The sequence below is a fragment of the Pelophylax lessonae genome (assembly GCF_965119305.1).
Source record: "Pelophylax lessonae genome assembly, chromosome: 7".
NCBI classification, from domain to species: Eukaryota; Metazoa; Chordata; class Amphibia; order Anura; family Ranidae; genus Pelophylax; species Pelophylax lessonae.
In genome coordinates, this window is record NC_138774.1 from 267162923 (window position 1) to 267187879 (window position 24957).

The window sequence follows — 24957 nt, forward strand, 5'->3', positions numbered from 1 at the left end:
GGACGCTCTATCCCGCGCCGCTGCGCTCTTCTCTATGGTATTTGGCGCTCTTTTACGCATCTTTATGGTAAAGGACGCTCTTTCCCTCACTGCTCAGCTCAGTGGTATGTCCGGAGGGCGGGATCGAGCGCGCACAGAGAGTCACGTGGTGGGCGCGTCAGCAGAGTTGGATTCCGACCTCGGAAGTGTCACCCACGCGCAGCTGTCATGGCGGCCGGTTCTCTGCAGCCTTCCATGGCTCCTTATTTCCCGGGATACCGGCCCTTCGATCCGGAGTCTCTGGGGCTGGGGGCCGGCTTCCGGCTCACTTCCTTCTCCGACATGAAGGGATGAGGCTGTAAAGTCCCGCAGGAGACGCTGCTCAGACTCCTGACGGGACTGGAGGAGGGAGAGCCCGGGGAACCGGAGGAGGTCGGAGTTCCCAGACTAGGTGAGAGCGCAGATTTCTTCTCTTCACCGTCCACTGCTTTCCTTCTTCAGTGCTGGGGCCCCTGAGGGCCACAGGAGCGTGCATGTTTTAAAGACACCCCCTCCCCCTCTCTTCCCCCCCCCCTTCTCTTCCCCCCCCCCTTCCATCTATATCTCCCCCTTCCTTCTCTCTCCCCCTTCTCTCTTCTTCTCTCTCCCCCTTCTCTCTTCTCTCTCCCCCTTCTCTCTTCTCTCTCCCCCTTCTCTCTTCTCTCTCCTCCTTCTCTCTTCTTCTCTCTCCTCTCCCTCTTCTCTCCCCCCTTCCACCTATCTCTTCTCTCTCCCCCCCCCTTCCACCTATCTCTTCTCTCTCCCCCCTTCTCTCTCTTTCTTTCTTTCTTTCTTCTCTTTCTTTCTTTCTTCTCTTTCTTTCTTTCTTCTCTTTCTTTCTTTCTTCTCTTTCTCTCTTCTTCTTCTCTCTCTTCTCTTCTTCTCTCTTCTTCTCTCTTCTTCTCTCTTCTTCTCTCTCTCTCTCTTCTCTCTCTCTTCTCGCTCTCTCTCTCTCTTCTCTCTTCTTCGCTCTCTCTCTCTCTCTTCTCTCTTCTTCGCTCTCTCTCTCTTCTCTCTTCTTCGCTCTCTTCTCTCTTCTTCGCTCTCTCTCTCTTCTCTCTTCTTCGCTCTCTTCTCTCTTCTTCGCTCTCTCTCTTCTCTCTTCTTCGCTCTCCTCTCTCTTCTTCGCTCTCTCTCTCTTCTTCGCTCTCTCTCTCTCTCTCTTCTTCGCTCTCTCTCTCTCTTCTTCGCTCTCTCTTCTCTCTTCTTCGCTCTCTCTTCTCTCTTCTTCGCTCTCTCTCTTCTCTCTTCTTCGCTCTCTCTCTTCTCTCTTCTTCGCTCTCTCTCTCTCTCTCTCTCTCTCTCTCTCTCTCCTCTCTTCTTCGTTCTCTCTTCTTCGCTCGCTCTCTCTCTCTCTCTCTCTCTCTCCTCTCTCTCTCTCTCTCTCTCTCTCCTCTCTCTCTCGCTCTCTCTCGCTCTCTCTCTCCTCGCTCTCTCTCGCTCTCTCTCTCCTCGCTCTCTCTCGCTCTCTCTCTCCTCGCTCTCTCTCTCTCTTCTTCGCTCTCTCTCTCTCTCTCTTCTTCGCTCTCTCTCTCTCTCTCTTCTTCGCTCTCTCTCTCTCTCTCTTCTTCGCTCTCTCTCTCTCTCTTCTTCGCTCTCTCTCTCTCTCTTCTTCGCTCTCTCTCTCTCTCTTCTTCGCTCTCTCTCTCTCTCTTCTTCGCTCTCTCTCTCTCTCTTCTTTCTTCTCTCTCTCTTCTCTTTCTTCTCTCTCTCTTCTCTTTCTTCTCTCTCTCTTCTCTTTCTTCTCTCTCTCTTCTCTTTCTTCTCTCTCTCTTCTCTTTCTTCTCTCTCTCTCTCTTTCTTCTCTCTCTCTTCTCTTTCTTCTCTCTCTCTCTCTTTCTTCTCTCTCTCTCTCTCTTTCTTCTCTCTCTCTCTCTCTTTCTTCTCTCTCTCTTCTCTTTCTTCTCTCTCTCTTCTCTTTCTTCTCTCTCTCTTCTCTTTCTTCTCTCTCTCTTCTCTTTCTTCTCTCTCTCTTCTCTTCTCTTCGCTCTCTCTCTCTCTCTTCTCTCTTCTTCGCTCTCTCTCTCCTTCTTCTCGGTTTTGGTGTTGGCTTTCTATTGTTGAACTTTGCAATGCTTGTGTAACTGTCCATTGCTGCCTGTGGTTTTATGAAGTGGTGCAATAAGAGGAAAGCTCTTCTGGGAGAAATGTGTGCTGCAATATTATACTTCTGCTTCCACCCTTGCTGGTTCCTGGACTGAATACTGAAAGTAATAACGATGTTTGATCAGCATGAAAACCGCCCTACTAACCTTTACAAAAAGGAGCCATCAACCTTGGGAGCCTCTTGTCTGCTCAGCACAAATTTCTTTTGACTAAAGTTCTACAGCAGTCATCACTTAAGAGTCCCTGATATGGTGGCTTCGTGCTTTGGCTGGGCAAATCCTTCCTCCCCATGTATTGGGCAGTGGTCACCACGGATGCCAGCCTGTCCAGTTTGAGAGGCATCCTCAGCAAATATTCTGCTCAGGGGATCTGGACACTGGAAGAGTCCAGACTAACCCGATCAATGTCTTGGCACCCGATCAATGTCTTGGCACCCGATCAATGTCTTGGCACCCGATCAATGTCTTGGCACCCGATCAATGTCTTGGCACCCGATCAATGTCTTGGCACCCTGAGTGATCAGACTGTGCCTGGAACATTGGACGGATCGTCTTCAGGCATTTCCAGTGCGTATTCAATCGGACAACGCCATAGCCATGACAGCGGGAGACAGGACAGCTATGGGTGGGGGGTGGCAGGCTGCCGTGTTAACAAATAGGTGATTGGTTCCTGGTATACAGGGCAGTCCTAGCAACCAATCAGTAACTTGCAGTTCCTGCCCTCTGTCCTGTCTGTGTATGGTAGGGCAGGAAGTGTGGGGGGGGTGCTGAGGACAGTGATGTGGGGGTCGGTGGAGTAGAGCTGAGAACAATACTGTGAAGGGGAGGGGCAGAACGAGATTGAAATGTCATGGGTAGGCCACCCTATTCATTTTAAAGGGCTTCCCTACCCGCAATATACACGGGGTAAAAAAAAAAACATTCTTATCTTGTCACACCAAGCAGCATGGCCAAAATGTACCCGGGGTGCCAATTAGGAATTATTGGCACCCCCGCACATCAGAAAGGTCAGGAATGCATGCTATCTTACATATGTTCCCCAACCACGGAGATGTGAACCTAACCTAAAAGAGGAGGGCTGTGATGTGAAGGATCTGAGTCATCGTGCAAACATGCCATTTAGACCTCTGCTGGAGAAATATTTTACTGACTGGACCTCAATTTTACTTCAATACCTCCACTCTGTAATATAAAATAAAAAAACGGGGATGCGGAAAAGCCCTCATATTGATCTCTTACCTCCTAACCACTATTTACGTCTGTCCTTTGACGCTAAATACCGGGGTTATGGGAGCAGATAGCTGCCATAACCCCGGTATTTTTTTTTTTTTTTTAACGGCGGGCTGTTGGCTTTCAGATAAGGGTGTTCCCAGGATTCGCCGCGGGATCACCCTTACAATGTGGCGGAAGAGGTGACCCCCTCCCGCCGCGTCCCGGTAGATTTCCCCTGCTTACCGGACCCGCCAGCAGAGGGGAATGCGGTCCGGTCCCGGATCCTCCGAGACAGGAAGTCGAGTGAGGGCAAGATGACCCTCCCACGACCCTATGGTCTTGGAGGACCGGAGCCTTGTCAAACGTCATTGCCTAGCTACCGGTTTAAAGGGCCGACCACTTTTTTTTGACCCCCAGATCTCACAATAAAGAGGACCTGTCATGCCTATTTCTATTACAAGGGATGTTTACATTCCTTGTAATAGGAATAAAAAAAATCACTTTAAAAAAAAAAAAAAAAAAAATGGTGTAAAAATAATAAATAAAATGAATATGGAAAAAAAAGGGACAAATGTAGTGCTCTCCGTATATTGAATTTTATTTGGGACAATAAAAAGTATCCGATTCACATTTTACAGGTACGATAAGCCATGCGAGCTCTATAGAACAATCCGCTCTCTCTCAGATCACCCAGCGAAGAGACATCCGACAGCAGGCTCCACCCCCTATACGAGTTGCGTCATCTGTTGACTTCGTCAGTAGGGGTGGTCCCTCTTTTTTGTCTTACACTGGAGTCCTAGCCCTTTTTGGAAACAGCTCGCTCTGACCCACTGGTAATATAGGGGTCTGAACGTGAGGTGAGCAGCCATTCTATATATGGTGAAGGATTGCACTTTAAAAGATTCACTTTCAAGCACCGATACCTTTCTTCTATTTTGGGATAATATATTGGCATTTTTGCATGAGTTTTCTGCACTGGTCTTCATATTTTTTAGTCCCATCCAAGATAAATAAAATAATAAAAATATTAAGTCCAGTGCAAAAAACTCATGCAAAAATGCCAATATATTATCCCAAAATAGAAAGGTGCCGGTGCTTGAAAGTGAATCTTCTAGAGTGCAATCCTTCACCATATATAGAATGGCTTCTCATCTCACGTTCTGACCCATATATTACCAGTGGGCCAGAGCAAGCTGTTTCCAACAAAGGGATAGGACTCCAGTGTAAAACAAAAAGAGGGACCACCCCTACTGACGAAGTCAAAGGATGACGCAACACGTATAGGGGCGGAGCCTGCTGTCGGATGTTTCTTCGCTGGGTGATTTGAGAGCAGATTGCTCTATAGAGCTCCCACGGCTTATTGTGTCTGTAAATGTGAGTGGGATACTTATTGTTGTCCCCGTTAAAATACAATATACGGAGAGCACTAGATTTGTCCCTCCTTTTCGTTTTATACTGGAGTCATATCCTAGGGGAAACGAGACCGGAGGATCGTTTTTCCACAGGATTATTGGCTGACCATTCATAGGATCACATCCCTTTTTTGGGAACCGCTCGCTCTGACCCACTGGTAATACAGGGGTCAGAACGTGAGGTGAGCGGCCTCTATATATGGTGAAGGATTGCACTTTAGAAGATTCACTTTCAGGCACCGGCGCCTTTCTATTTTGGGATAATATATTGGCATTTTTGCACAAGTTTTTTTGCACTGGACTTTATATTTTTATTATTTTATTCATCTAATTATTTTATTCATCTTGGATGGGACTTTTACATATATTTTGATTATATTTACCATTTACCAAATTTCACTCAATTTGCACGGATTGTTTTAATCTATATGAAATTTATATTTTAATTTGCACGGATTGTTTAATCTATATGAAATGTATATTTTATTTAAGTGGCCCTGCACTTCTCTTGATCATTTTAATGTATCTGGTATGCAGTGGAAACATACATAGTGTTAGCAGCCGCTCTATTTATTGCATATTATTCACTTAATTTTTTGTTATATTTATTATACATTACTTGCACTTTATCAGTACACTTATTATTTACATTAGTCATCCACTGTGTTGCGCTAATTGATATTATTTTGTATATTATTGATTTTTAGATATAGTGTGTGTGTGTGTGTGTGTGTATATGTGAGTGTGTGTATATGTGAGTGTGTGTATATGTATGTGTATACAGTGGGTACGGAAAGTATTCAGACCCCCTTAAATGTTTCACTCTTTGTTATATTGCAGCCATTTGCTAAAATCATTTAAGTTCATTCTTCTTCCTCATGAATGTACACATAGCACCCCATACTGACAGAAAAACACAGAATTGTTGACATTGTTGCAGATTTATTAAAAAAGAAAAACTGGAATATCACATGGTCCTAAGTATTCAGACCCTTTGCTGTGACACTCATATATTTAACTCAGGTGCTTTCCATTTCTTCTGATCATCCTTGAGATGGTTCTACACCTTCATTTGAGTCCAGCTGTGTTTGATTATACTGATTGGACTTGATTAGGAAAGCCACACACCTGTCTATATAAGACCTTCCAGATCACAATGCATGTCAGAGCAAATGAGAATCATGAGGTCAAAGGAACTGCCTGAAGAGCTCAGAGACAGAATTGTGGCAAGGCACAGATCTGGCCAAGGTTACAAAAAGATTTCTGCTGCACTTAAGGTTCCTAAGAGCACAGTGGCCTCCATAATCCTCAAATGGAAGACGTTTGGGACGACCAGAACCCTTCCTAGAGCTGGCCGTCCGGCCAAACTGAGCTATCGGGGGAGAAGAGCCTTGGTGAGAGAGGTAAAGAAGAACCCAAAGATCACTGTGGCTGAGCTCCAGAGATGCAGTCAGGAGATGGGAGAAAGTTGTAGAAAGTCAACCATCACTGCAGCCCTCCACCAGTCGGGGCTTTATGGCAGAGTGGCCCGACGGAAGCCTCTCCTCAGTGTAAGACACATGAAAGCCCGCATGGAGTTTGCTAAAAAACACCTGAAGGACTCCAAGATGGTGAGAAATAAGATTCTCTGGTCTGATGAGACCAAAATAGAATTTTTTGGCCTTAATTCTAAGCGGTATGTGTGGAGAAACCAGGCACTGCTCATCACCTGTCCAATACAGTCCCAACAGTGAAGCATGGTGGTGGCAGCATCATGCTGTGGGGGTGTTTTTCAGCTGCAGGGACAGGACGACTGGTTGCAATCGAGGGAAAGATGAATGCGGCCAAGTACAGGGATATCCTGGACAAAAACCTTCTCCAGAGTGCTCTGGACCTCAGACTGGGCCGAAGGTTTACCTTCCAACAAGACAATGACCCTAAGCACACAGCTAAAATAACGAAGGAGTGGCTTCACAACAACTCCGTGACTGTTCTTGAATGGCCCAGCCAGAGCCCTGACTTAAACCCAATCGAGTATCTCTGGAGAGACCTAAAAATGGCTGTCCACCAACGTTTACCATCCAACCTGACAGAACTGGAGAGGATCTGCAAGGAGGAATGGCAGAGGATCCCCAAATCCAGGTGTGAAAGACTTGTTGCATCTTTCCCAAAAAGACTCCTGGCTGTATTAGATCAAAAGGGGGCTTCTACTAAATACTGAGCAAAGGGTCTGAATACTTAGGACCATGTGATATTTCAGTTTTTCTTTTTTAATAAATCTGCAACAATGTCAACAATTCTGTGTTTTTCTGTCAGTATGGGGTGCTATGTGTACATTCATGAGGAAGAAGAATGAACTTAAATGATTTTATCAAATGGCTGCAATATAACAAAGAGTGAAAAATTTAAGGGGGTCTGAATACTTTCCGTACCCACTGTATATATATATATATATATATATATATATATATATATATATATATATATATATATATATATATATATATATATATATATATATTATAATCTAATCTTTTGTATAAAGGTGTAAAGTTAGCTCTGTTACTGATGGCTTTCTTTGCTCTTTCTCCAGGAATCGGAATGGACTCGTGTGTAATACCTCTTAGACATCGGGGATTGTCCCTGGTTCAAACCACAGACTTCTTTTATCCATCGGTGGAAGACCCCTACATGCAGGTGACAGAGTGGCACTAGAAAGAAAATCATTGTGTAGCGTAATCTTAATGACTGCCTTGTGACTGGTGTTGTGTATACAGTATATTCTGGGCATAATAAGTGCTGAGTAACCATGACCGTTCCTGTCTCTTCCTGAGGGGGGAGGGGTAGGGAATGTGCGGCTGATGCATATTCTGCTGGCCGTTATTCCATAATCAGTTCTGTTAAAGTTTAAGAATAAAACTGCCTTTGTGAACTTTCTCTACTGAGTCAGCCGTGTCTGCAATAAATGGATAACTACCCTACCTACCTTAACCCCTAACAACTGGAACATTTTAAAAAGGTGGAAAGATCTTTACCCTTTCCCATTAGTAGGGGGCTTCTTAATGCATTGTATATAGAAAATATAACAGGGCAGAGTCTGATTGGGTTTCTGTTGGTGCTCGGCCTTGTGTGGGACTACTACAGACTTGATCAGGATATAGTTTGCTCTACACAGTCTAGCTCAGTCCCTGTGCAAAAGGATCTAGGTGTGCTTTTTAATACAATATGCCTTCGCTCCTGTAGTATATTCAGTCAAGTTGAGCATGTTTGAGGTACCCGAGAACGGGGCATGGACACCTCCATAGCAATGCCCAAATACAATAATGCAGAATGACCCTTATACAGCAATTCATAAATTATCAGCCAACACAATATATAGTGCATTAATGCGAAATATATTCAAAATGTCGACCTAAACAATGTTGCATAAAATATATTTTCTAATGCTTAGTTTGTTTCACGTTAGCGGCTGCTCCACTCTTCAGAGGGTGGCTGGGAGGAAATATATTGCCTCCTTAGCGCCTGTTTTAACCCTTAAAGCCTTCACCATAAATATTTGCCATGCATCCCTATGGGGCAGCGGATGTCAGCTGAGACATCTCCACTGACACCTGCTGCTATCTGATTCCGATCCTGTTCATGAAATCTGGACGGATGGGAACCCGTCCAGCAGATCGGATGAGAACACAGGCGGTTCGTTCTCATCCGATTCCCCCATAGAGGACAGCGGGGATCTGACAGCTCTGTCTCTGCACACAGAGCGGAGATGGAGCTGTCATCCGCCTGCTCAGCGAGGATCGGCGGAACGATCCCCCTCTGAGCAGCACGGAGTTCGCCGGCGGAGGCGGACTGTGTGAAAGGACCCTTAAGGCCCGTACACACGTGCAGATTGTTGGCCGAAAAGATTCGGCAGACGACCGATTGGCCGATTTTTGGCTTGTTAGTATGATGCTTCCGACAGCGCACTTTCGGCCGAACAGAATCTGTCGTGCAATCATTAAAATTTTTGTATGCCGACACCAGAACGGCCGATTGTTCGCCAGTCAGTACAGAATTCGGCCAACAGACAGCAGATTTGCAAGACTGGGCATGCTCAGAAAAGAAAAAACACAGGGAAAGTTAACCATCACATGACATCACTTCTGCAGTCGGCGGACAAAATAAGTGTGCAGTCTTTTGCACTTTTCAGCGGACACAACAGCCCGGGGACAAAAGACAGCCGATCGTTCGGCCGACGATCGGTACGTGTGTACGGGGCTTTACTCTGGTTTTCTTTTCCTCAGCCAATCTGATCAGAGCCATGCCAAATTAATAAACAGCTCAACAGAATGTAAAACTGAAGCTCCTGGTTCTCATGGCTTGCCTTTGGAATGTTCTACTTGTTATAGTGAAGTACTTATTTCCTGATTATTAGAGCTATTCACCCACATTTTTTACACTGCTGCTTTACCTTTTTATCTATGAGAGAGGCTCTCATTATTCCTATCCCAAAAGATAGTGTAAAACTGGTTAAATATTTATTTCTACCATCTATTCACATGTATTAGTGCTTCCCATTGCACTGATTACATGGCACTTTTATAGGCAAATCTCTACGTTGGGTACAAGGTACATAGTTGGGATGAAAGCCGATACTAATCCATCTGGCTTAACCAGTTCTCTTCAGAACCAACCAAGTCGCTCCCCAAGGGGGATCATTAATAGCTCCACCACCCGCATCCTAGAACTACTTTTATTTGCCCCTAACACAGCAACAGCTGATGTTTCTGACTTATGATGTACACATGGGGGAGACTTCTCTGGTATGTCAGTGACCGGTATCTAGTGAATTATGGTGGTTTGGTCAGCGCACAAGAAAAATGTGCTTAGAAGCCTACAGGAGATTAGAACATCCCTGTGACAAACCTGCAGCACTAACCTCTTGTATATAATGGAGCCACAATGAAAGTAACCACATGGCATAAACAAGGAGGCACAGGCCATACAATGCATGAACAACATGCAGGGGATCACCGGATCAAAAAGGACAAATCCTGCACATGCTGATATACAACAAGTACAAAGAGGAGTACTTCACCAGCCCATGGCGCTGTCCATGTGTTCACCTCCTTTGTTTGTATGTTTATTAGCTGAAATGTCCTGGTTGCTGCTGCTCCTCTCTCACTCCACTGGGGGGGGGATCAAAACAATTCAAATCTGTAAAGAAAAGCGCACGCAACCTCGGGCAAGAACGCTTTAATAAAGGACAAAAACACAGTACATAGGAATTGCACTCACACTTTTCCTTTAAGACAATCGCTTTACAGCATTCCAACAGGAGCTACTCGCTCCTCCCGTCCCTCCAGATGGTGACTCTGCGGTCTCCTCATTCGCGGCTGCCGCCGCTGTATCCCCACTCTCCTTCACTTCCTGTGTTGCCTGGTCACCGGATGCCGGTTCTAGTGCGCCTGCGCACTATACCAACGTAATCTACGGCGCCTCAGGAGAGCCTCAGCCAAAGCCGGAGCCACAAGTTGTATGGAGCTGCGAGTGGGGGGGGGATTCAAGACACGGGTGCACTGCCTCTGCTGTTACTACGGACAACGCGTTTCGGAGGCGGAGCCTCCTTCCTCAGGGGACATTGTCCGTAGTAACAGCAGAGGCAGTGCACCCGTGTCTTGAATCTCCCACCTCGCAGCTCCGTACAACTTGTGGCTCCGGCTTTGGCTGAGGCTCTCCTGAGGCGCCGTAGATTACGTTGGTATAGTGCGCAGGCGCACTAGAACCGGCATCCGGTGACCAGGCAACACAGGAAGTGAAGGAGAGCGGGGATACAGCGGCGGCAGCCGCGAATGAGGAGACCGCAGAGTCACCACCTGGAGGGACGGGAGGAGCGAGTAGCTCCTGTTGGAATGCTGTAAAGCGATTGTCTTAAAGGAAAAGTGTGAGTGCAATTCCTATGTACTGTGTTTTTGTCCTTTATTAAAGCGTTATTGCCCGAGGTTGCGTGCGCTTTTCTTTACAGATTTGAATTGAGGGGATCACCGGATGACTGTTATGTCACGCACATACATACAGACACACACCCTATACGTGTGTGTGTGTGTGTGTGTGTGTGTATGTATATATGTGTGTGTGTGTGTATATATATATATATATATATATATATATATATATATATATATGTGTGTGTGTGTGTGTGTGTGTGTGTGTGTGTGTGTGTGTGTGTGTGTGTGTGTGTGTGTGTGTGTGTGTATGTATATATATATATATATATATATATATATATATATATATATATATATAATGTGTGTGTGTGTATATATGTGTATATGTATGTATATACACACAGGCCTATGGGGCTGTGAAATACAGAAAAAGACTATCGCTACTAGCCTCATTGGTGCAGCATTCTTTGATGAGCTGGGCACTAACATGCTCAGATTTCTAAAGCTTTTATGTAACAGTCCTGATTAGTGTTGTCCACTTTCTTGAAATGGGGGAGGGGGGCTTTAAGTGTGGCCCCTGACATCACCAAGGGGGAAGCAGATAAAATTCAGTGAATTTTCATTTTTAGAGACTGTAGACACGCAGTAGGATATATTCCGAATCCGCGGACGTGAGACACGAGGCGGCTAGAAATTATGACTATAACAGGGCAGTAGGTTAACGCAGATTGCGTGGCCCTCGGGCCAAACGGTGCCACAGGTTGGGCACTAGGGGTCCAGATGGTAATGCAAACTTATTGTCCACTCATGAGCATGCATCCTCTGTGCTGTGCCTGGGGAAGTTCACTCACAGATTGCAGGCATCCTGGTGCTAAGAAGTGATGAGCTTGAGCGTGTTCTTACTAGATTCGGAAGCCATGCGTGCGAGCCTACCGGGAAGCTGCTACCTGTAAGGGCCAATCATCTGCAGCTAAGGCATTGCCCCATAGCCTCATGTTTACAAGGGGCATGTATGTGTGGCTGCAGGATGGAGGATGCCCGGTCAAAGGTTATTGGCCATTACAGGCGACAGCTTCCTGGTGGGCTCACACACGTGGCTTCCAAATCTAATATGTACACGCCCGAGCTAGTCACTGGTGTTAAACAAAATGCTACACCTCTAAAGTGACACTTCTGATTTAATAGACTTTTTTTTTCACACCACCTCCACACAGGTGACACAAGTCGTTCCTGATTAAGTGACTAATCTTTTTGGTTCAGAAATGCAGCCCCCTCATTGGTCAGTGAATTGTCATCCTCTACTCTGTCCAATCAGGAGGAAGCAGAAATTCTAAACAGTCGCAGAGTGATTGTCCTGACTAGCAGAGGGCTGTGTGCCATACGATTAAAGGGCTGAAATAAATCCTTTAGAGGGTAACAGGAAATATAAATACATTTCAACCACGTATTTACCGGTTTCTCTAGAGATGAATTTTAAAATTTAATGAGTTTAAAACCATATTGAATCTGATGAATAATGAACTAAATACTGTTTCAGGGACGCATTGCCTGTGCTAACGTGCTGAGTGACCTGTATGCCATGGGAATCACAGAATGTGACAACATGCTGATGTTGCTTAGTGTCAGTCAGAAGATGACAGAGGAGGTAAGTGTCACCTTTTAAACTAAGCTTTGATGTAGTTTAGTTAGACGCTTGTCCATTGATGTCTGAGAGACAGGCAAAGACCAACAGGATATCGAGGTTTTGAAGTAGCAATCGTTATCAGCCAATACTCATCTCATGGATGTAGGGATCTACAGGTGCATCTGATAAAATTAGAATATCGTCAAAAAGTTCATTTATTTCAGTAATTAAATTCAAAAAGGGAAACTTCTATATTAGATATATTTCAAGCATTTCTTCTTTCTTTAAATGTTGATGATTATGGCTTACAGCTAGTAAAAACCCAAAATTCAGTATCTCAGAACATTACATAGGACCAATAAAAGGATTTTGAATACAGAAATGTTGGCTTACCGAAAAAACATGTCAATGTGTAGTGTAGGGGTGTCCAAACTACGGCCCTTCACTTGTTCCGGAACTACAATTTCCATGAGGCATTGCAAATCTCTGACATTCAGACATAACTAGGCATGATGGGAATTGTAGTTCTGAACAGCTGGAGGGCCATAGTTTGGACAGTATGCATTTAATACTTGGTCGGGGCTCTTTTTGCATGCATTACTGCATCAATGCGGCGTGGCATTGAAGCCATCAACCTGTGGCACTGCTGAGGTGTTATGGAAGTCCAGGTTTCTTTGATGGCGGCTTTCAGCTTTTCTGCATTAATGGGGTCTGGTGTCTCTCATCTTCCTCTTGACAATACCCCACAGATTCTCTATGGGGTTTAGGTCACGCTACTTTGCTGGACAATCAAGCACAGTGATACCATGATCAATAAACCGGGTATTGGTACTTTTGGCAGTGTGGGCAGGTGCCAAGTCCTGCTGGAAAGTGAAATCTCCATAAAGTTGGTCAGCAGAGGGAAGCATGAAGTTTTCTAGAATTTCCTAGTAGAGTGCTGCTTTGACGTTGGACTTGATAAAACACAGTGGACCAACACCAGCAGTTCCCCAAATCATCACTGACTGTAGAAAATTTTGCATTTCATTTGGAAATCAAGGTTCCAGAGTCTGGAGGAAGATTGGAGAGGCACAGAATCCAAGTTGAATGAGGTCCAGTGTGAAGTTTCCACAGTCAGGGATGATTTGGGGAGCCGTGTTCTCTGCGGGTGTTGGTCCACTGTGTTTTATCAAGTCCAAAGTCAGCGCAGCCCTCTACCAGGAAATTCTAGAGCACTTAATGCTTTCTTTGCTCATCAACTTTATAGAGATGCTGATTTCATTTTCCAGCAGGACTTGTCCATAATGCCAAAAGTACCAATACCTGGTTTAATGATCATGGTATCACTGTTCTTGATTAGCCAGCAAACTCGCCTGACCTAAACCCCATAGAAAATCTGTGGAGTATTGTCAAGCGGAAGATGACACCAGACCCAACGATACAGACCAGCTGAAGGCCGCTATCAAAGCAACCTGGGCTTTCATAACACCTCAGCAGTGCCACAGGCTGATCGCCTGCATGCCAGGTTGCATTGATGCACTAATTCAGACAAAAGGAGCCCCCGACAAAGTATTGAGTGCATACTATACTGTACATGGACACACTTTTTAGTAAGCCAACATTTCTGTATTAAAAATCCTTTTTTGTTTTGTTATGTTTTATCAATATTCAAATTTTCTGAGGTACTGAATTTGGGGTTTTCACTAGCTGTAAGCCATAATAAAGTTATAGAGGAAGTAAACCCTCCTCTGACACTTGTACCTATAGGTAAGCCTATGATAAGGCTTGCCTATAGGTACTGTAAATATCTCCTAAACATGTACCGTTTAGGAGATATTTACCTTACATGCAGCCAGTGTCGTCAGTGGCGCATGCGCTCTGAAGGAACGGCCGCTGGTGCTGTTTCTTCAGAGCCCCGTGCCGTGACTGTCAGCTCCCACGCACGGGAGTGACGTCACCGCGGCTCCGGCCAGTCAGATGGCCAGATGCTGCGATCCCGGAAGATGGGCGCCTGGACATGTTGCCCGTCATACAGGTAAGCGGGCGGCACGGCGGGGGCTCGTTCTAAGGTAAGTATTTCATAATGAGATAGTATGCGATGCATACTAGCTCATTATGTGTTTCTCTTACAGGTTGCAAAAAAAAAAAAAAAGTTGTATGGGTTTACAACCTTTTTAAAAGAAAGAAATGCTTGAAATCTATCACTGTGTGTAAAGCATCTAGATAAAATTTGTTTCACTTTTTGAATTGAATTACTGAAATTATGTTTTTGATATTCTAATTTTGTGAGATGCACTTTTACTTTTTATGGCTACCTTTGTACTTGCAGCCATTTTTAAGCCCCTGTCCTACTTTGTATTGTATCTGTCTTTTAAACTTCCACCTTTTTTAAATCTTAGGGAAAAATACAAATTTTCCCACGTGCACATATTTATTATAGATTCATACTTTAGTTTGAGTATTACTTAGATTGTTTCTCAAGAAAATGGAACTGTCTTTGCATTTCCCCTTATTTGCTTTGAATTAAAATCTTTAAAATCTAACCTGCTTATATAACAAAGGCAATTGTGCGAACCTTGGTCCTCCCTCAAGCAAGGAGCACTCCGTATATTATCTACATTTATATACTTTATTATCTAGATTTTATATAGATAATAAAGATTATATATTATATATATTATGCTGCTTATGCATGCTGTGTGTGTGTGTATATATATGTGTGTGTGTGTGTGTGTATATATATATATATATATATATATATATATATATATATATATATATATATATATATATATATATATATATATATATATATATATATATATATATATATATATATATATATATATATATATATATATATATATATATAATTTATTAAGCTTAATATTAAGGGTCTGACTCAGTACCTGCGCTCTAGTAACAATTTACAAGAAGCCTTGTATATTCCCATGAGAGCAGCCTATGCTAACCCCCTAATCGCCTGGTGTGCCCTGGCACATCTAAAGTTGGCATTATCAATGCTGCAGGCAGGTTAGTCTGCCCTTAGAAGGTATTTCTGTAAGCGTTGGGAAACCAGAGTTGTATGCCTTCTAGACGTGCCAAGGTACAGACTCCACACATGTCCTAATAGAGACCCTGCCACCAACTTAACCACTTGCCGCACGACTATTTACGTCGGCAGTCAGCCCCTCACAGGCAGAGTGACGTAGATCTACGTCGCTAGCCTGTGAGGGTCTAGGGAGCGAGGTCACGGACCCCCCCCCCTCCGCGTGTGACCAGCGGACCCGATGTCCGCCGGTCACTCGGCGATTGTCGGTGCAGAGTGAGAAAGGCAGGTGGCTGATGTAAACAAGCCGCCTGTCATTCTCCCCTGTGTAAGAATGGTGATCATACGGTTCTACTATGTAGGACCGTTGATCACTGTTCCTACACCTCAAGCCACAGCCAATCACAGTTAGAATCACGCCCCTAGGGACACACCACCCCTCCCTCTCAAAAAAAGTTAACCCCTTCACTGCCAGTGTAATTTTACAGTAACAGTGCATATGTATAGCACTGATTACTGTAGAAATGTCACTGGTAACCCCAAAAGTGTCAAAAATGTCAGTCAAGGGTCCGATCTGTCCGCCGCAATGTCGCAGTCCCGCAAAAAAAAAAAAATCGCAGATCGCCGCCATTACGCGTTAAAAAAAAAAACAACAAAAATGACAAATCTTTCCCTTTGTTAGTAAACACAATAACTTTCGCGCAAACCAATCAAGATAAGTTTTTTTTTTTTTTTTTAACCAAACATATGTAGCATAAAACAAATTGGCCGAAAATGTTAAATTTTGATTTTTTACATTTTTTTTTTTTTTCTGGGAATTTCATATAAAAAAAATGTGAAAAATATTATTTTTGCAAAATTTACGCTCATTTTTTTGTTTATAGCACATGATCAAAAATCGCACAGGTGATCAAATACCACCAAAAGAAAGCACTGTTTGTGGGAAAAAAAGGACGTCAAATTCGTTTAGGTACAGCGTCGCACGACCGCGCAATAGTCCGTTTAAATTCACGCAGTGCCGAATCGCAAAATAGGCCCTGGTCAGGAAGGGGGTAAAATCTTCCGGGGCTTAAGTGGTTAAAAATTTCAGATAACAGCACAGAAAAAAAAATCCAAGTATTTTTATTGCCACACTGAGATGTACTCGTGCTAAAATAGAAGCCTAAAGTTTCCATTGGTATGAGTAAAAAATGCTGAAGTGTAAGCCTAAAGATGTTCTGATCTTCTGTGCCATGTAATGTCCTTATATCCTTTTTCATCTTGAAATCCATCCTCCCTTTACTGAATTGTAGATGTAAGTAGCGTGCATTGTGTTTGTTACTCCTAGGAGAGGGAGAAGGTCACACCCCTCATGATGAAAGGCTTTAAAGATGCAGCTGAAGAGGGAGGAACATCTGTAACTGGCGGGCAGACCGTGGTTAATCCCTGGATTATCATTGGTGGAGTGGCTACAGTGGTTTGCCAGTCAAATGAATTCATCATGTAAGCTCCACTTTAATATGTTCTATTTACATTTAATATCTGCAGCTTCATATTAATGAATAGTGTTACTTTTATGTCCATGACTGATATTTCAGTTATAGGTTAATGTTGGTGGGTTGAACAATTCACTAGCAGGTTATGTTCTGGGACTTCCCTGCCTTCACTTTGGAGTAATTGTGATTACTGGGAAGTCTTGATCATCCTGCCTAAAGCTGGATACACACTATTCAACTTTTGTTGTTAGATTTCCTTTAGAATTACCTTCAAATATGTTGTGCAAGGGCCTACCTGATTGCACACAATTTGAAAGTGTTTAGATTTGAACTCCTATTCTATGGTTTTTAGTAAATCTAAAGACAATTGTATAGTGTGTATGGCCCACTACTCTGCATGAAGTTGGATGGGGAAATAAAATAATTTAGGCCACAAGATCCAGACAAACCCAGGACGCCCGTCCCAAAGATTTTGCTGTTTAGTCCAAAAAGTAATTGGTGTGTTTTTATATTGATGAGAAGCTAAACTCTGGAAATCAACTGTGCACAGATAAGACTGCAACCACACCATTGAAGTGCCACAGGGAGGAGGATTCTGGGAAACCTCAGGAGGAGGTCATGTGGTTCTGTTAGCAGTGGTTCTCAACTCCAGTCCTTGGGACCCAGCAGGCCAGGTTTGCAAGATAACTAAATTACATCACAGGTGATCTCATTTGCCGCTCAGTGATTGCAGTATTCCAGTCTGCATCTCCCCAAGGTAATACCTAAAATCTGGCCTGTTAGTGGGTCCCGAGCACCGGGGTTGAGAACCACTGTTAGAGACTTGTGTGTCCCAAGGCATTTTTCTGCTCTGCAAGATTCTTTAGCTTGCCATATGAAAGAGCAGAGAACTGATAGATGTTGGTAGCCCATTGCAGGGTAAAAGAAAACAAGTGGCTCCATAATTCTAGGCTATTGGATAGCCCCACCTTCGCTATCCCAGAAATAGTATGGCCCATAATTAAGAGAATGGAGGCTTTCATCAGAGCTTGACTACACAGGTGTTTTTACTTTTATGAGAGCGCCCCATTAAATGCTTATTTGCCCATGCAAGGAAGATCAACAGGTGCCCTTTATATCCCCCTTCCCAGCAGAACGTACCCTCCTTTCCTTCCCGCTCAGTTCAGCTGCCGGAGAAGAAGCCGCCTGTGCGTTGTATAGTCACTGAGGTTGTAGGTGAGCTATGGCCTTGTGACATTACTGATGCATGGTACTTCATAACAAGAAGTTTCAGGTAGTCTCTCCACTCAGGCTGAATAGATCACTGGGGGAACAAAGGACATATATGTGTTGTAAAGCCCCAATTTCCTTTGTTTTGACTGGAGTAGGGTTAGTTTAGTTTTTGCTACGTCCCAGTGGGGGGATTTTTTTCACTTCCTCGCTGAGATGCAATATGACATGAGAGGAAATCTCTTCAAAGTGAGAGAATATCTAGTTTTTACTAGATTGATGTCCGAATTGGAAAAGTTCTGAATTTGAAAACATTTTATATTTCCCAGTGAAAAAGATCACCAGAACAGAGAGCATCTCCGAATTAGTGATCGACCATTATTATTTTTTGTTGCCGATACCGATATTTTGGTCAATGCATATCGGTATTGGCCGATTATTTTTGTACATTTAAAAAAAAAACACTTTTTAATTTTTTTGACAGGTACTGTTGTGGAGGGATCTGGGGGTCATAAAGACCCTAAACCCCTCCTCTGCACTTAAAAGCATTCAAAACACCAAGTTTGGCTGTTTTAAATGCTGTCATTTGTTTTGAATCTGGCACCAGACAGTACCCGGAAGTGATGTCACTCATGACATCACTTCTGTGTTTTTACATGGAGACCTGATCAGAGCTGAATGCGGCTTTGTTCGGGTCTTTGGCGGCCCTGCAGGCTGGTTGCCGGGGTCTCCCGGTGGGATGGCAGACCCAGGCGAGCCGCGGGAGGGGGTGACGACGTCCTCTCCCGCTCCTTGCTATGACAGCTGAGCCGCCTCTCAGCCGCATCGGTTGTCATTAAAAGACAGCTGACCGTCGGCTATGGACGCCGATACCGGGATGATGCCTCTAGCTGCAGGCATCACTCCAGTACAAGCACTTTCTGAAATATTGGTAACCTCCGGGGCCGATTCTGATATATTGAGAAAAGTGCTTATCGGCCATCGATATGCCGACAATCGGTCGACCCCCCCCTACTCCCAATTGATAATACTGAAAGCAATAAAGACCTGACTGGGGTGCTGGTCTTAAAAACAAAAACAATTAAATTATTTTTTTTATAATTCAAGAAAGAATTGTTGGTTCCCTATCAAATTACACTGGGCTGTTAAGTTGTCTGTCTGGATACAGATCGTACTTAGAGGTTTTGGTTTATTTATTTACACCCAGATGCAAGTGATCTATAAACTAGTAGGTGTAGTGGCCTTAGCTTAGCCAATGTAACTTGTTGTTCCCCAGGCCACACAACGCAGTTCCTGGGGATGTCCTCGTGCTGACGAAACCTCTAGGTACACAAGTGGCTGTGAATGCGCATCAGTGGTTGGATAATGTAAGTGGTAATAGAAAGATACAGCAACAAAGACCAATTCTGGAATGATTCATAGTCAGTTCCCTTTTTCTTTTTTTCTGTCATTAGCCTGAGCGCTGGAATAAGATCCGTCTAGTGGTGACCAGAGAAGAGGTTGAGCTGGGATATCAGGAAGCCATGTTTAATATGGCTACCCTTAACCGTACAGGTATGTACTTATGTCCCCGTCAGATTCATAGGAGGACCAAAACTGAGCTTTCTGTCTGTGAGACCCTCCCAAGCTCAGTTTAGCTACATATAGAGACCTGCAATGGCTAAAGCAGTACTTCACCCAAAAGGGGAAGTTCTGCTTTAAATCACACCCCTAGCCTAGGCCATCCAAGCGAAAGTTCAACCCCCTCTCTTCACTCACAGCTTTCTGGGACACATCACAGTTCCCAGAAGGCTGCGGGACCATTTACGAAGTGCCGTGCAGCATACGCAGTAGGAAGCCAGCTATAAGCTGTCACAGCTGCCTTTACACACTAAAGATGCCCTTGCCTGGAACCTGGAGACTAGCGGAGAACTGGCCAGGGTGAGGACCATGTTGGATCCCTGGACAGGTAAGTGTCTTTATATTAAAAGTCAGCAGTTGCAGGATTTGCAGCTGCTGACTTTCATCCCCCCCCCAGTGAAGAACCTCTTAAATGGTTAACCGCCTTTTTGGGGGAAAGCTTTTTAGATTATAAATGAATGTATAGAATCATACTAAGAAACCAAAGATCACCGTCAGCCACAGCTAATGATCTGAATTGAGCATGAAGAATTTACCTGTTCTATCTCTTTGTTTATCTTGTCCTTCAGCGGCAGCATTGATGCACACGTTTAATGCCCATGCTGCCACCGATATCACTGGATTTGGGATTTTGGGCCATGCGCAGAACCTTGCAAAACAGCAGCACAGCGAGGTCAGCTTTGTTATCCACAATTTGCCCATTATAGCCAAAATGACTGCCATCACAAAAGCCTGTGGAAACCGATTTAGTTTACTTCAAGGAACATCAGCAGAGACATCTGGTGAGTAAACATTTCCAAAGATGAATGACTTGAGAAATGCAAAACTGTGGCCTTGTATAAAGGGGGTGGACCCAACCACTGGAGGGAGATCTTGCCAATAAAGTGTCTCTGGGAGGTGGATTTAACCGCAAGGAAGAAAACCGCACAGTGACTCTGCCCTGTATTGTATTTTTTTTTTTTTTTGTTAGGTTGGCCAACTACTAGACTTTCATTTTGGTAAGGAGAAGGAAATGCAGCCATTGAATAGCAATGTAAAGCAGGATCCAAGCCTGCATATATAATGCTACATTCCTTTACTTAGTAAAAAATTTGCATACTGGCAAGAAGGAGTTTGTTTGCCAGGGCACCCCAATATGTGCAGTCAGCCAAACCATCCCCGGAAGTGTTTATGTAATGGAGCCCCTGCAATGGCACTGCAGGAATTAGAATTATCTCTGTAAAGAGTTGGTGAGAAGTTTTAGATCTTTGCTTTTGCCTTGGAGATGAGCCATTTATTTGGCCCTACAGCCCTAGGCTTAAGGTAGCTAGTTTACAGTGTAAACAGTGTTGTCTGGCAGGTGTGTCTGCATCCAAAAAAACAAAAGCTCCTTAGGCTAGGCAAGTAAAACAGGAATTTCTTTCATTAACTGACACAGCTCCTGTCATTCTTGACCATCAGGTTATACTGCCCCCTGTAGGAGAAGCACACCAGGCAGAAAAGTGTAACTAAATGCAAAACCTTTTTATTAGTTGTTCTAATACTCTATTCAAAACTATCTGTTTTATTTATATTTTTTGCTATCTGTGTTCCAGTTAGAGAGATTCACCCTCGCTATTTTGTCCTGCTTACCATTATTATCAAAAATGAAAGTAGAGGAAAATTTCCAAATTTTGGGTTGACACCAGAACCAGTAATAGAGGGGAAATCTTTCAATGGGCAACAAAAATAATTAATTAGGGGAATGGAGGACATCAGCTATGAGGAAAGACTACAAGCACTGAACTTATTCTCTCTGGAGAAGAGATGATTGAGGGGGGATATGATATCAATGTACAAATACTGTACTGGCGACCTTAGCATAAGGAACAAACTATTCAGAGAAAGGGAATACAATAAGGTCCAGTTCACACTTATGCGATGCGGGAAGGCTGCGAATCCGCAGCCTGTTCCCGCATCACACACGCACCCCCAGCAGTTCACACTGCCATATGCGATACGCTGGGGGTGTCAATGTAATCTTAACGACACCCCCCGTTTGATCGCATATCGCAGTGCGATCTTGCAGTTCGCACAGGATCGGATCGCACAAGTGTGAACCGCTGTGCGATCTGATCCTGATGCGGCTGCCAAAAAGGGTCCCTGTGCATGTTTGCTGCGGGTGCGGTGCGAATTTAGCCATACAAAGTGTATGGCTAAACTCGCACCGCACAGCCGATCGCATGTCAGTGCGCTCCGACATTACATGCAAACCCCGCACTCGCATCAGTGTGAACCGGGGCTCAGACACGTGGCCACTCACTAAAACGAGAGGAAAGGCGGTTTAACCTTAAAATACGCAGGGGGTTCTTCACTGTCAGAGCAGTAAAGATGTGGAATTCTCTTCCGCAAGCAGTGGTATCAGCAGGGAGTATCGATAGTTTCAAAAAACTATTAGATGGGCACCTTAAAGACCACAACATACAGGGGTATACAATGTACGGTTAACAGTAGACACACACACACATCATAGGTTGAACTGATGTCTTTTTTCAACCTCACTAACTATGTGGTACTAGTCTGGAATTTTTTCACTTTGGAGGGATTTCCTCACTTCCTGTTTTGGTTATGGGACAGGAAGTGTAAGAAAATTCCATTAATTCTGACACAAGGTGGTTCTGCTACAAAAAATGGACACTAGCAAACAAAGCTGTCAGTCAGCCAGATAAACCATCCTCCCACTCCCGTCATGCTCATGTTTTGTGGAAAAGCAGTAGTAGGAGTGAATCAAACAGAGAAGGGGGTATGTGAGCTGGGTCACCCAATGAAGTCCAAAAAATATAAAGTAAGTTCTGTACAGAAATCTGTTTGTTGGGAGACACATACTGTAAGAGTGCAGCTACAGGAAAGGTTTATGGCCATCTGTGACCTAGCCATTGTAAGGCACCTGGCTGGTGTCTGAATAGAAGTGTGCCAGTAACGTTGCATGGTTCAGGTGGAGAATAAGAAAGGCTGTGAAAGCATGTGCACAGTGTAGGAGTAGCTAAAGGTGCATGCTCAATACAAATAAACCTTAACGGGGAGCTGTGCAGCATCAGTAAGGCAGGTGTCTAATTCAAAGACAGAGCAACATCTGCTACCCACCTGACTGGAAAACCATGTCACTGAATCTGTGCATTAACCTCTGCAGGAGAGCTGGCCCCATATCTTCAGCATGGTGGGGTCTGCAAGGCTCAGCTGAACTGAAAAAGTGAAAGAAACAAGCTCTGGCTTTCTAGTAAGTGTAGAAGCTTGACTTGAAGATAAGAAGGTTAAAGTGTAATGTCCATTAGGAAAGGTGTTTGCTATTAGAGAATATCTGCATTCAATTAGGACACTAACCTAAAACTGGCGCATGATAGGAGTGAAAGGAGGTATATCTGGCTGACAGCTGTGTTTGTGCAGCACTACTCCCTTGGGAGCTGCTGGTTACGGATTCCCCTGGGTTACCCATAGCAACAATAAAGCATGTTCAAAGTACTTGGCTCAGTAAGAAAACAGTCCAGGGGTTTTGTTTTTTTGTAGTTTTATTTGAGAACTTGGATAGGAGAAGGGATGAGTGGGATACTCCAACTTGAATGAACTATGCACAATATGCTGGGACGTCTAGACATAACTGAGTGCGGTAAAGCCGCTGCTTCACCTTGTCACTAACAGTGAAGAAGAATTTAATTAAACTTGTATTGCTCTGTGAATTGCTCTTCAGGTCCAAACTTGGCACCCCTTCCTATTCTTCAGGGTTCTACACGGCACTCCCTTTACTGTATATCTCTCTGTGAGCTAGCTCCTTGATCCCCTGACTTCATTGGAGTGATCCCCCTTCTTGGGCAGACCCTTTGGCAAGTCCCTTGGTACTCATGGACACTGTTTTTCCCAAGAGACTCTCCCAGCAGCTTCACTGGATCCTCTGCAGCTCAGCTCCACACCAGGTTCACTAGGCCGACTGTCTAAGACCACCTTCTTCACACTCAGCAGGAGGAGAGACAGCCGTCTGCCTCCTCCTGGGACTCTGTTTCCCGCCAGACACCCTGTCACATGTCCCCCCGGCTTTTATAAGCAATACCAGGAGGCATTGCAAGAATGCCCTCCCACTGGGACTCCCACAAAAGCCAATGTGTCACTGGCTGGGTTTCCTCCACTGTCCAACAAGCTCCCTCATTGGATACAGTGGGGACACTCCCTCAGACCCAGTAAATCACACCTGGAGACATGCAACCTAACAGATCAGGCTGCCCTGATCAGCAGAATGAGCAATAGATGGTTTTTCTCAGCACCTACCTAGGAGGGTGCTACATTTTCTAGTATCCATTTTCCTGTAGTCGGCAGTATAACCCCTCCTTGTCTCAGAATAATAAACCATGTGTCCTCCAGTAAACTATATAGAAAACTATTTAATGCGTGTATTTTATTTGTGTATTTGGCTTTTAATATTTCTGTCTCATAGGTGGCTTGCTCATTTGCCTTCCCCGAGAGCAGGCTGCTCGCTTCTGTGCAGAGATCAAATCACCAAAGTATGGAGAGGGACACCAAGCATGGATCATTGGCATAGTGGAAAAAGGAAACCGATCAGCCCGGATTATTGAAAAACCACGAATCATTGAGGTGACACCAAGAGGGGCTGGGAGTAGTGACAACAGCACTGCACAGAGCCTTGATGGACAGTGCTAAATAAGCATAGTGCCTGTAACGGTTATAAATTTATAGCTGGACCTTTTAATCGCTATCATTGGGAAATTATTATGGGAGCGAACCATGAACCTGGATCTGAAACTTGATTTTTTTTTTTTTTGGGTAATTTTTTTTTTCTTCTTCATAGTGGAAACATTTCCAAAAGCCCACCAAAGACCATCTTTCTATTTTTTTAATTTATTTTTTTACCTTCACTCCACAGCCCAGGCCTGAGCAGCTGGGTTTGTGTGATATGAAGAATATCCACCAAAGCCCTGAGGACCCCTCGTCTATTTATGATGCCTGTTTCTGTTAAATCCCATGGAGGGCTAGAAAAGGCTGAGAACTCAGAAGAGGGGGAAGACGGTGAAAAACAATGTTGGCTTGGGCTTTCACATTTGTTTTCAATAAATTTCATGTCGAACCAAATAAATCTTTGTTCTTGCTTTGTACATTGGCTATACTCCCATTTCTTTTGTTTACAGAAACGGTCATGTTTTCAGGTATTGTAACATTGCTTGAAGGTCATTTAATGTGACATTCCCAGTATTACATATTTGCATCTTTTTAAAGCGGAAGTAAGCTCTGAAGGAATGGCCGCTGGTGCCGTTCATTCAGAGCCCCGGGCCGTGCCCGTCGGCTCCCGCGCGGGAGTGACGTAATCGCGGGTCCGGCCAATCAGA

General features: G+C 44.2%; 1 protein-coding gene across 1 annotated transcript; it reads left to right on the plus strand.

The window, feature by feature from the left end:
• Positions 1-151: 151 nt before the first annotated feature.
• Positions 152-24325, plus strand: LOC309559584 (selenide, water dikinase 2-like). The gene is made up of 8 exons (XM_082262906.1): positions 152-430; positions 7320-7423; positions 12191-12298; positions 16633-16787; positions 19266-19356; positions 19444-19543; positions 20179-20391; positions 24051-24325. Exons 1-8 carry the CDS (start codon positions 208-210, stop codon positions 24272-24274), a joined length of 1218 nt encoding a protein of 405 aa, XP_082119032.1. The 5' UTR covers positions 152-207; the 3' UTR covers positions 24275-24325.
• The last annotated feature ends 632 nt before the right edge of the window (positions 24326-24957 follow it).